The following is a 12,188-nucleotide window of genomic DNA, read 5'->3' as shown; positions in this document are numbered from 1 at the left end:
AACGCTGATTCTCTTTCCATCAGTGTTCGGTCTTGCATAAAATACAAATACAGTGCAAACTACATAGTAACAAATATAGCAGGAGAGGCTGACAGTTGAAGTATTTGGCTGTGTTATATTTACAGTGGTACCATTTTGCTGTGTTAATGCTTTAATAATTTCATCTATTTAGGTAGATGTCATGAAATAACCTGAAAATAGATGCAAACTTTTCATGTTAATGTTTCCTGTGGTGATTAGTAGATACAGCATAACACTCACCTTTGCTTTTTGCTGTTGCTTGTACATTCTTGAAACAATCCCTTCTGGGCTGACAGGTTTGGTTTTTTTTTTGCTTGGCCTGGGTACCAGCAGGATTTTGCACATGGTGAATGAAGTCTGCCTTTCCAGAGCTCCTGATTTTTCAGGAAGTGGATTTAAATCCTCCTTTATCTTTAGAGGGAGTCTCACGCTGCTGTTTTTAATAGGAAAGGTGACTGTAAAAAAAACCCAGTGTGAATCCATGGGGGTTCCTACACTGTACCCTGTATCAACTGTACTTATTTTAAGAGTACAAAATATAGATAATTTTTTACATTTTCCTGCTGCTCTAAAGTCAGTACAGCAACAGCATAGACCTGTGCTCTGTTTGTGTTGTTAACCGTTGTTAATCTTAACCACTCCTTGATTTGCCATATGTTTTATTGATAGTGATGGTCAAATTAAGCCAAACTAACTGTCATGCTGAGTAAGAAGGCAAAGGGTGGCAGTTGGTGGAATCATCTTTTTACTGCAGCTGATTTCTTGAAATATTTGGAGGTCAAACATGATGTTGCACAGTGACAGCCAGCTTCATCATCCCTATCAAGTTAGTCCTATTTAGCAGTGCTTCAGGCCATCTTTGACGTGCTTCTCTTAAATGTGCAGGAATAAAACAGAGAAAAAACAAACTCAAAACCCTGAAGAGCTGATTGTTTGCTTAGGAGGTTCCAAGGACCTGGATTTGTTAAGCTGCTCATACCGTGAATTTTCAACATGCTCTTTGCTTTGTTCTTTTCTACTGTAGCATTAATACAACTGTGCTTCTCATGGGAATGGATTAATGAAACCCAGAGACTGACCCCACTAACACTGTATAGATTGTTCTGTTGTGTCTCTGCTACTACAGGTACAGTTTAGCTGCAGTCCAGTTGGATTGTTCTGTCTTACTGGTTAAGTGAGCCTACAATTTAGCACCAGGGTGTCCAGGATAACTCTTGCTGGTATCCAAAGGCAAGTGGTATTAGCAGACAGCTTGTGTCTGAAACAGTGGTTACTGAAGCAGCCCATACTTACTTCAATGTTTTGACTTCACAGTTGATATAAAGATGTATTTTGATCTATGTTTTTCAGCGTGTATGGGCAATCAAGAGGCTGACTTAAGCCCAGTCTTTCAAGATTTTTCTTTTCAAGTGCTTACCAGCCTTGTTTTAAAAAGTACTTGGTGGCCTTTACTGTCCATTCTTGGACTGGGGTTTCCAGTGCCTGCAGCTCTGAGCTCTTCTGACAATCTCAGCTTGGCTCGCTGTGCTGAGCTTTTTGAGCGCCCAGACTTCAGCAATGAGCTCCACTGTGCAGAGATACTGCACAGAGATCGGTACTGCTGGATGTCTACTCTTACAGGCTGTGTGCTGAAATGTTTGCATGCGTCTCTGGGATTCAGTGTGCTTTATGTATAGCTATTAAACTCCAGGTGGCACTAGCAACTCACAGCTGGGCCAGGGATTACTTACACTGGTGCATTCCCTGAAACCACAGAATCCAGATACTGGCCATGGCAAGATTAAAATTTAGTTTGCAAAATAGCAAATGATTTTTAGTAATCAGAACAAATACAACAACTGAAACCAGGTAAAGTTAAGCCTACTAAGCTTTCTTGCAGTTCCTTAGAAAATATCTGTGTAAATAAACAGTGAATACACAGTTAAAGGGGAAGAATCCAAGAAGCAGAAGATGAAGTCCCACAGTGTGGAAGCTGCCAAGAGCTGCTGGTGAGCTGACTGCAGTACTAATTTGCTGGCACAGATGTAGTGGCTTATCAGGAGCAGAGTAGATGATGAAAGTTTGGATTTGCAGGCCTGATTCTTCCCTCGTGTAGTTACTGGAGCTGGTAGAATTACCCCATGTATAGAGAGGAAAACAAGCATAAATATATTTATATTTGAAGTGCATCCTTTTTTTTTTAGTTTCAGAAGGACTTTGTGAGAGTGTTGGTCTTTGAAATTAAGTCTATTATGCTGGAACAAAATACAAGGTATATTCAGGCAAGGATAAAATTTGCTGTCCTTTATAACATGACACTCTTCCTAAGCAAGGGAACAGTTTTTACAAATAGAAATACAGGAAATGTGCCCAGAATGACTGAAAGAGTGACTCAGACATGAACCAAAAAGATAATCTTGTCTGTAGCAACTTGTAGTTCTGTCTGTTACTCTGTGTATTTGTTCTGGGTGCTTAAGGAAGAGTCGTACAGGCTGTCTGCCTTCTTCCACTTGAAACTTTTCAGCCAAAGTTGACATTGATATACAGTTCTTAAAGATGTTAAGTTCCTGCAGATTTCTTGAATTTTCCTATGAATAGAGACTGAGGCTCTTTTCCTCCTCACGGAATGTCCTGATCTCCCAAGTGATGACCTGTCCTGTTTGGCCAGCTGGTTACTGCTAGTTGGCAAGGAGGAGATTTTAGGCTAGGCATATGCTCGCTGCCTCCTGCCCAGCCATGAGGCCAGCTAAAATAGGTAGAAGATGCAAGGGGAGCTGGAGATACGAGGCAGGGCTACAGAAGGCACTGGAGGGACCCAGAGGTCCTCTGTGGGAGAGCAGGGGAGAGCCCATGGTCCTGGCATTGGAGCTGTTGATCTGGCCCTAGCAGGGGAGCTGAGGCAGTCTGTGTTTGTGGGGAAGCTGGTGGCTCTGCGAGGCAGCCTGTTCAAAAGTGCCATCATGTTTTCTTTTATTCTGCCTGCTTTGCAGCTGAAGAGCGAGTTGGCTGTGCTTTCCTCCTCAGTGCAGCTTATGTCTTTCCAACCTCCCAGAGAGATGCAGGGATCCTTTTGTTATTCAGAACATTTGAGGGGCTTTTATCTTGCAGGTCTTTATCTTGGATGCAGTGTCTGAGAGCAGTCGGAAGGTGACTTCTGAGGATGGCTGGTTAGTTCTGTTTTCTAAGGGTTGTTCTGGTGGATGGTGATGGATGTTTGCTTGCCAAGCCCCAAAGATCCTTTTTTTGGGAGTAGGGGAGCTGTTCTTTAGGGATGGCAAACCATGCAGAAGTTAGTGAAACTACTCGGGCTGAGGGGCTGACATCTTTTCTCCATCTCGCCTTGGGTGAGAGGAGGTCTTGAGAACTGGTAGTTGATTTGGGGGTTGGATTAAAATGGGATGGGCTGCTGTGTTGTTGAGGCCCATGACCTCAGTTCTGTAAGACATGTTTTGCTGTGGTTGCTACTAGTGGAGGTCACCAACATGTGTTCATGGCAAACATTTTGCAAGTGCTCAGCAAATGGTCTGGCTTAACACATTGCTCTTTGTCAAAGGTGCCAGATACAGAAGGCTTTTTTTCTGGCTTTTCTCCAGTATTAGTTGATGTAGGTGTAAATACCAGTAGTCTCTGTGGCTGTTTTTGTAAAAGGCATAGTTTGATGAGAAATTATGTGTTTGAATATTGGAGGCTTTATATTCCTGCTGCCCAGGCTGTTCTGTGCTGCAAAGGAAAAGGCACTCTTGTATTGAAATGGACATCTGAATTCAAATAAAAAGCCAGATTTTAAGAATTTTTAGCTCTTATGATCAGCTGTTGAGGCTGGAATTCATTATAGCTACTGGCATTCCCACCCTTGACCTTTGCCAGTCTCATTTTCTTGATGCTAGGTTAGGCTTGGTTTGCCCGTTGAAGCAGCTGTATTTCTTTCACTAACCTGAGTAGGCTTTTACTGTGTGTTGACAATATTCAGGATGTTTGTGTGTATCATGAAGAGGATCTGAAGCAGCATTTCAGTAGCTCCACTGAAAGGCCAAATTTGCTGTCAATTTTGGAATGACAGGATTTTTGTATACAAGGTTCAGTCCTGAAATTCTTTCTCATGTCCTCACTCCTACTTTTAGTTCATGAAAGCAAGTCCTTCTACAAATCATGAGCCTTTTATACTTTTTAAGAGGGCTCTTCTCTTTTATTCAGAAAAGAAAAAACCTAAAGTAGATCTTGATGGGCTTGGCAAGGGTTTCTTCAAGATTGAGCAGTGCTAGGAATGACACTAGAGGCTTCTCCTATTGTGCAGTGGAAAAATTCCACTGCCCAGATTCCACTACTTTCTGTATTTGTATAAAATACTGACAGAATTTGAACAGGTTCCTTTCTCCTTTTGCCAATTACATTTCTTGTTTTGGTTTGGTTTTTACCTTTATTTTGTAGCTTTAGTCAGAACATTCTTTTGGGGGGTGGTGCAAGTGCAGTAGCTGTGTTACAACTATCAAAACGGCCCTTAAAGTGGTGGTGATAGATTACTGCTGTGTTGCTGACCTTCAGCTCTGGCCTTTTTAAACTGCACTCTTGAAAAATGGCAGGAAATTGGAAACTTTTTTCCTGTAAACATTCTCCAAGTGTGAAGTTCCCTTTTCTGCACTGAGTTTCAGCTGTAACAGATAATCATTGCTTCAAACCAGAAGGCTTTTACTTAAGGAGATTGCTTGATGGAACCACATGGGTTTGTCAGCTGTATATTACTCTTGGAAGAAAAGTCTTCTGAAAGCCTGTGTCTGAAAGTCTGAAAGAGTTTGTGAAGCACAATGTGACATCAGATTGACTTTTACTAAGTTTACAGTGACTGCACTCTTGGAGAAGGATGGCTAAGTCTTTTTTTTTTCTTTTTCCGTACTTTTTGGGGAATTTTCAACCATCGATCTACTTCATTCTTTTGTAATTAAATCTTTTGCTTTGTGCTCTCAAAGTCTTCTGCTGAAGCAAGCTTTTGGTGGTGTAGAGATCTGAACTGGAATTTGTCTTTGGGTTTTCTTCTGGAAATGTTGCCATGTTGGGATAGTCAGCAGTCTTTGAAACCTGTTCAGCATGGTTATCCTACAGATGCATTTTTTTCAGACTGTGCAGATATGACACTGCTTCTGATATGGGCAATTGTAGTTGCAGAAATTTGTTTTATTTTATCTGTTCTGATTTCAAAATTAAAATAGCATAATTGGTCACAAATGCACGTAATTCATCCACATTCAGGAAGTTAGAAAGACTTGTTATGTGTATGGCACTGGTAAACTAGCAACATTACAACCAGAATACCTTGTTATCCTGGAATGTGACATTAGTATACGGACAGCAGTGTCCTGTTTCAGTGGTGGAGAGCTTGGTAGGGTTGTTTGAATTGTTTGAATTTGAGAATGGCCTTTTAAAACTACTATTTACATGATAGAGATGAAATGCTGCAGTGTAGTTCTAAACAGTTACAGAACAGTTTTGCCCCAGACAATGGAGCAGTCACCATCTGTGATGCTGGCCATCTCTTAGGTTAGAAGTCTGTGCTCTATTAAACTGCAGTTGGATCGTCAGGGCAAGCAATTGCTCAATGTTAATCAGCCTAGTGTTACTGCCTGATAACAGTAATTTCATCCAAAAGCTTGTTTAAAAGCTTAATTCATGTTTTATTATAGTAAAAAATGACCATTTCAGTGAAGTTTGGCAGGCTTCTAGGTCATTCAGAATTTATCACCTAGAGAAGGATCAACTAATACACAGACTTCAGATTAGAAGTTCTTGTGCCTTTAGTCAGGAGTTGAGCTGATTACTATAAGCCTGCTTATAATTTAAGGAATCCTTTGAATGTTAGGCTATAGAAATAATAAATGGATTGGTTTTGTTCAGCCTTAGTGTCTGAAGATCCATAGGCACTGGGAGCAGAGTCCCATCAAGACAACACACTGTATTGTTTGGAAGGTGTTCTATACAAATATTCATTTATAGTTATTGTTTTGCCTTAAGAGCAAAATGTGTTCACAGTGAGTCCTGGCATATATAGGTGCAGGCTTCTGGGCCATCAGTAAGATTCAAATCATCCACGACTTGGCAAAGCCATGGTCAAAGCTGATGGAAGAGGTGAGCTAGCCTGAGCTTTCAAAAGGGTTGTTCAGCAGAAGGGGTGATGTGGAAACAACAGAGAAGACCCTCACATTGGTTCTTGAACACATTGTCTCATGTTTAGTTTGAAACTTAGCACTGCTTGGCTCTTGCTTAACCCTTTGTACTTTCTTTTAGCCCAAACTGGTTTGTGCCTGTGTTACTACAGCAGTGTAAAGCAACTGCTTGAAAAAAACAGGCTTCACAGAGGTAGAAAGACTGTTCACCAAGAGTAGACAAGTAAAAAGCATTCAGCCTTTGGTCACTGATATTTTATTGAATTCCCGAGTCCGCAAACGCGCGGCATGGCTAGCGTTCGCTGCCGATGGCTTAGCAGGGTAACCACACTTTCTGCCAGAATTAGCTATGTGGTGAAGATCTGAGCTCAACAGCTTCATACAGTGGTTTTAAGAAGTTCTGCAAGTATAGGCTGTTTCTTCCTGTAACCATAGCTGTGACTCCTGGCAGCGGCAAACAAGATGAGTAAACCCCTTCTCATCACTAAAGCTGGCTGAAGTTTTTAAGCCTCTGTTTTGATGTTGAACATGTACAATTTTCTTGGCCTTTAAAGGATGCTGTGGGCGCTCCACATGGTGGAAGTTGATTTAAGTAACTTAAGAGAAAATGCTGCAGCTTTGGGCTCCGGAGCTTGGCACCTTGTTCAGTTTAGCTGCTTCCTCTCTTCCCTCAGACAACTCAGTAGCAGATCTGGGCAAGCATGTCCTATTTCCAATTTAATTTTAATCTAAAACCCATTTTTAAGCAACCATATTACTTCTACTGACAAGTGATCTGTGGAAGAATAATCTTACATGAATGCTTCTTGCTGGTGTCTGAAAAATGGAAAAAATAAGGCTAGGGCTGTGCAAGCAAAGAGTCTGGCTTGGATAGCTGTGTTAGAGGGAGGACTGCAGCACCCTTTTTGATGCTTGTCAGGAAATACTGTAAGGACACAAATTTTAGCAGCACAGGGAGGTCTCTGAGATTAGATCTAAGCAAAAAAAGTGCTGAAGAAATAGGCAGGACAGACCCAGGGTGGGAGAGTTGATGTGATGCGGCCAAATGCAGTTGCGTGTGCTTGGCTGTGCCTTTGACAAGTGACAGTCAGAAGTTGCCACAAGGTCTTCTGGGTCTCTTCCAGCCATAGATAAAGGTGTCCCCAATATTGCAGGTGGCTTTGGAGTCTGTCAGTACCATGTCAGAAGTGCTGCTTAGGGTTACACTGATGTCATTCTCCAGGAAAATACTGGATGATCTGCTCAGTGAAATATTGAGGCTTTTTGGTTTACAGCCGCTCATTCTTCCTTGCTATGTGGAGAGTTATTAATTTAGTGAGGAAAATTGTTAAAATATTGTCCATTCGCACAGAGCTGGACGGGGAGAGGGAGCTCAGGACATGGGAGCAGTCTGACATTGCAGTCCCCAAAGCCTCACTTAATCTGGCAGTTGGCCCCTTTGCGTGTCCCTGCTGCTTGCTCCTGCCAGCCACCTCCCCTGTGCTGGCCCAAGTGTTTGTACAGTTTCCTGGAGAGTCACCTCAGGGAACTGCTCAGGCTAAAATTGTGTATGTCTGAACCCAGCAAGGTCAGAGCCAGCACGAGGAGACGGGAGCGAACACCAGGTGAAGAAGAAAGCGGAGACTGGGCAGATCTGTGCTGGGTTTAAGTGGCACAGTAACTAGAGCAGCGTGCTCCAGGGGCTGAACGATTCCTTGTTAGCCATGTGCGCCTTCACGCGGTTTAATTTTTAGCTGTTGTAGCATCTGCTGTCGCTGCAGTTCCTGGCTGGCTCGGTGTCCTTGGAGGTGTGGGGGACTTGGGGCACAGTCGCACTCCCCTGGCATCTCGCTGTGCGAGAGGTGCATGGTGACAAATGAGCAGGGCAGGGTAATTCTGCTGTTTCTTGGAGGAGGTGAAGGCCAGTTCCTCTGCTGAGCAGAAGGCTTTTTTGCCTATTTATACTGGTTGGCAGGAAGTAGACTTGATACCTAAAATTTGATGATTTTTCTTTTTTTTTTTTTCTTCCTTGAAAGTGTTAATATAAACATCAGCCTAAAGCAGCTAGTTGAGATGTGCTGGGTTTAGGGACAACCAGGCTGTTGATGTATAAATGCTACTGTGTGAATGACACAGGGAGGCTTCTCAAATCCCTCTTATTTTTATGCTGATTTTGAAGTGACTTTTAATCCTTGGTCTCTAAACACTTTATCAAAGAGGGGAAAAACCTAACTCAAGCAGTTTGGGTAATAATAGTACTTAGTGCTTAACGAACGTTGTGGAATTAATCCCTCTGGACCAATAAATTTAAATTGTGTTGATCTTGGCAGGGGACCAGGGTAGTGATGTGAAATCAGCTTTATTCCAGGCATGGAGGAGCTGTTCCCTTGCTGTGGCTCCACCACAGCCAGTGGAGATGGAATTTGTGAACCTGTGAAGTCTGGGTTCAAGCTGAGCCCTGCATTTCAGTTATCTTCCTCTGCCCTCACTGCACTGGGAATCAGATGTTGTCCTCCAGGCCCAGTCAGATGTGCCAAGGAGCAGTGGGGATTAGATCTCCTTGGTTCTGGTGAAGAGTCTGTTCTAGGGTGATGGCTTAGGGCCAGGGAGATCCTTTTGATTCCCTGTCTTGTTCCCTCCCATGTGCTGTCCCTTGGACTTAGTGAGATGTTCCACATCTCTGGGCCAGACCTGTTAGTCTGCCATCCTGTTACATGGAGAAGTCTTCTGGCTCTCCCCGTTGATTCAAACAAGACTGAGTAATATAAATAATAAATCTCCTGTTAAGAGAAAAGGTTTCAAGATGGCCACAGTCCCTTGGGTGGCCATGGCCTTTGCACTGATGTGCAGGCTCCCAGAATCAAATGTGGGTGGACACTGACATCTTGTTGGTAGTGTCACCTTCGGGCCACTGGGCAAGAGCAGCATTGAGACTGTGATGCTTAAATATTGTGTACCGATTGCTATGTTTTATGTATCAGTTATTGCAGGTTAAAAACAATTGTTTGATTTTTTTTTTTTTTTAAATTTTATTTTTTATTTTCAGGTTACAAACTGATTGGAAGCCATTCTGGGGTGAAGCTCTGCCGATGGACGAAGGTATGCTCTCTTTTCTCATCTTAGAAATTAAAAAACCCCAACAAACTAGAGACTTAAGTGTTACAATTTCCAGATGAAATATTCTTTTAAGACGTGATATTACTTGCATGAAAACAAATTTCACCTTCCTAGCTGTAGCTTTGCATTTCAAGCTATTAAAATCCTGTTGCGAAGAGGGAGAATGCGACCACGGCAAAGAGCTGGGAGCATAATTTTCTGTTGTTTTTTCGTTACTCTCCTGTCTGCTAAAATATCTCCTGCCTGCTGAAATATATGGCAGGAGCAGAACACCGCGGAGAAAAGTAGGAAGGTTATGTCACTAGTGTGAGGTCTTCTGAAACAAAGATAACACAGTCCATCATTACACTCGAATGGGCACACAAGGGCATTTGAACCTGTTGTTCTGTGATGGATATATCTGGTTCACGATGGGCGGTGCTCCTCTGTTGGCTTTCAGCATTTGGCAAGTAAGATTTGGATAGTGAGGCAGCTGTCACTTGTTAATGCTAGGACTTCTTAAAAGTTACTGTAGGGGTGTGTGTGTGCATGTATGTAGTTGTGTATAATATGTCTCTCTGTGTGTATATACACATATAGGTGGAAATGTCATCCTCTAAGCTTTGCAGTTGTGTGTTATAGGCTATGTAAACCAGTAGCTTTTCAAGTAGTTTGCAGAATTAAAAACTTTCCCAGCAGAGGCACAGAGCCTTGTAGAACAAACTTCAGCCACTTCAATATGTTTGTTTTTTTGGTTGTCCTTTGCAGGTCCACGAGAAGCTAGGAAGTTGAAAGGTGGTCTGTAACATTACTCCCCAAATCTATAACGCTGGTATAACATGCTAAAGCCTTCAGCGTTCATGGGATGATGAACTATGGGCATCACCACCTCATTAAAATGACAGCACATCTCTTAATTCTTGTGCTGTGGCAGTGATCAGTTCCTTGGTCTCTCAGCTCTTTTTTGCTGCATGATTAACTTTGTTTATTTTGAAAAGAGCTCTCTGATTGACAGTCACCAAAGTGGGTGGCTGCAGTGAGGTTTTCTTATTGAAATGCCTGGTATCAATGACCTGTTTCATCAAAAGATGTGTTCTTGTGAACAGTTTAAAGAGTCACCACTGTATTGTCATGAATATTTGGGACGTACTTACCTCACTGATGCTTCTGCTGTTTACTCGTAAAATATTTCTCTTCTATCATTTTTAGCATCAGAGAAGGCCATGAAATCTTTAAAGAAAAAGTTGTCAAACTTCATCCATGGTGTGACTGAGAGAGAAACCCAGAGAACCTATTTTTATTAAAGAACTGGAATTTAATGCAGCACTGTAAAGCCATTTCACAAAATAAATAGCAGCTCTGTGTGCTTAGATAGGACCATACTATTTTTAGCTTAAACAGGAATTGAATGTAAAGTGTTCTAATAAATTGAGCTGAAATTGGTTACAGACAGTGGCTTTGACTCTGATTCACACCAATATGTGAGTATCTTCAGGAGGCTGGTTTGAGATTTGTATCAGCAGAAAGCAGGAGCAGGGCTAGGAGGATTAGTATTAAGTAGAGTTTCATAGTGATATCGCAGATTAAAATTATTGTGTTCTGGCATATTCTGGAAAGGAGTATAAAACCTGCTGATTTGCCTGTCTTATAAAATCCAAAATGTAACTTGCTCTCCTAGAATTTGTGAGTTTCCTGATATCTCTATTGTTTGAGGAATGGGTAGAATAAACAGCATTTTCCGTTTTGTTTAATCTTCCAACTGTATAACCAGACTGTGCATATGTTAGGGGTTACCTGTTATATCCTTTCCCTGCTGCTTAGGGGAGACTTTCTTTTGGATCACCAGGTAGAGAAAGGCAGATTACAAGTTACTGTGTCATATTTCAGATTTTCTCTTGAGAGTAGTAAAGATGCTTTCTCACTTATTATTAAACTGAGATAATGAAAGACAGTCTTTGCTCCGAGCAACTTGCATGCTAAATAGGAGTTAAATCCCAGTGGGAAGGCTGCTGTGGTGAAAAGTGCAGCGTCCTGCTGGAGCCGCTCACTGGTGTGAATGAGGGTTTATAAGGTCAGGGTATTTATTTAATTTAGTGCTAGAAGAAATACTCTACTAGACAAATGAAAAGAATTGAGTGTTCAGTAGCGCAGCCTTGAAATTGATCCCTGTTACCCTTTAGTGAGCTTTTACAATAATAATTCTTGCAGTTTAAGTGGCTTCACCTGCTTTCCTTTGTTGGCGCATTGTTATGCTGTGAGGTTACAAGTGAGAAGTTATTGATTATGTTAAAGTTTCTCTTTAAAACAGTTGTAAATTTGACATCATAAACGCCTTTCTTCTGTAAGGGTGTGTATAAACAGTCACACCACATACTGATCTGTGTGTTACAAATTTCTTAAACCAGACTACATCTGTCATTCATACCCGCTCTGCAGCCCTGACCTCACTTGCCATGTCTGTCGCGGGTGACTCTGAACACTGAAGTTACTTGTGACTGAAAACTGCAAATACGCCCAGGGCCCAGATTTGAAATCTTTGCACTCGGTTTGGTTACAGCTAGTGTGTTCTAACTTTCCTGGTATTTGTATGTGTGTCTCTGCTGTTAGTCGATGCTTCGAGGCCGAGGAGGCTGCTACAAACACACGTTTTATGGAATTGAGAGCCATCGCTGCATGGAGGCCACGCCGAGCCTGGCTTGTGCAAACAAATGCGTCTTTTGCTGGAGGTAAAATATTGATGCAATTTTACTTTGGGATAAGGGCTCTGCTCCACTCTGTCCCTGAGCTGTTCCTCAAACCTAGGGCAGTGTTACTTGGGTGCCCTTTTCACTTGGAAATGGCAGGAGGAGGGGTTTGGATGGCAGCAGCAGGGCTCCTCCTTCCTGCCTGTACTCCTGCCCTTCTGCCAGCTGCTGAGCCTGTGGGTCAGGGCTGGCAGGAGGTGACTGGGGGGGTGGG

At 42.3% G+C, this 12,188-nt stretch overlaps 1 protein-coding gene across 3 annotated transcripts in view; it reads left to right on the top strand.

Moving 5' to 3' along the window:
• LOC113487377 (S-adenosyl-L-methionine-dependent tRNA 4-demethylwyosine synthase-like) overlaps nucleotides 1-12,188 on the top strand; it is a 124,428-nt gene that overhangs the window by 37,677 nt on the left and 74,563 nt on the right. For all 3 annotated transcript variants that reach the window (XM_026861901.1, XM_026861899.1, XM_026861900.1), the window contains exons 9-10: nucleotides 9,181-9,233; nucleotides 11,838-11,956. In XM_026861901.1, coding sequence (XP_026717702.1) covers nucleotides 9,181-9,233; nucleotides 11,838-11,956 — 172 coding nt within the window. The remainder of the gene's footprint in view (nucleotides 1-9,180; nucleotides 9,234-11,837; nucleotides 11,957-12,188) is intronic.

The sequence above is a fragment of the Athene cunicularia genome (genome assembly GCF_003259725.1).
Source record: "Athene cunicularia isolate RWA chromosome 19 unlocalized genomic scaffold, athCun1 chr19_part1, whole genome shotgun sequence".
NCBI lineage: Eukaryota > Metazoa > Chordata > Aves > Strigiformes > Strigidae > Athene > Athene cunicularia.
This window is presented reverse-complemented; position numbering and strand designations above follow the sequence as displayed.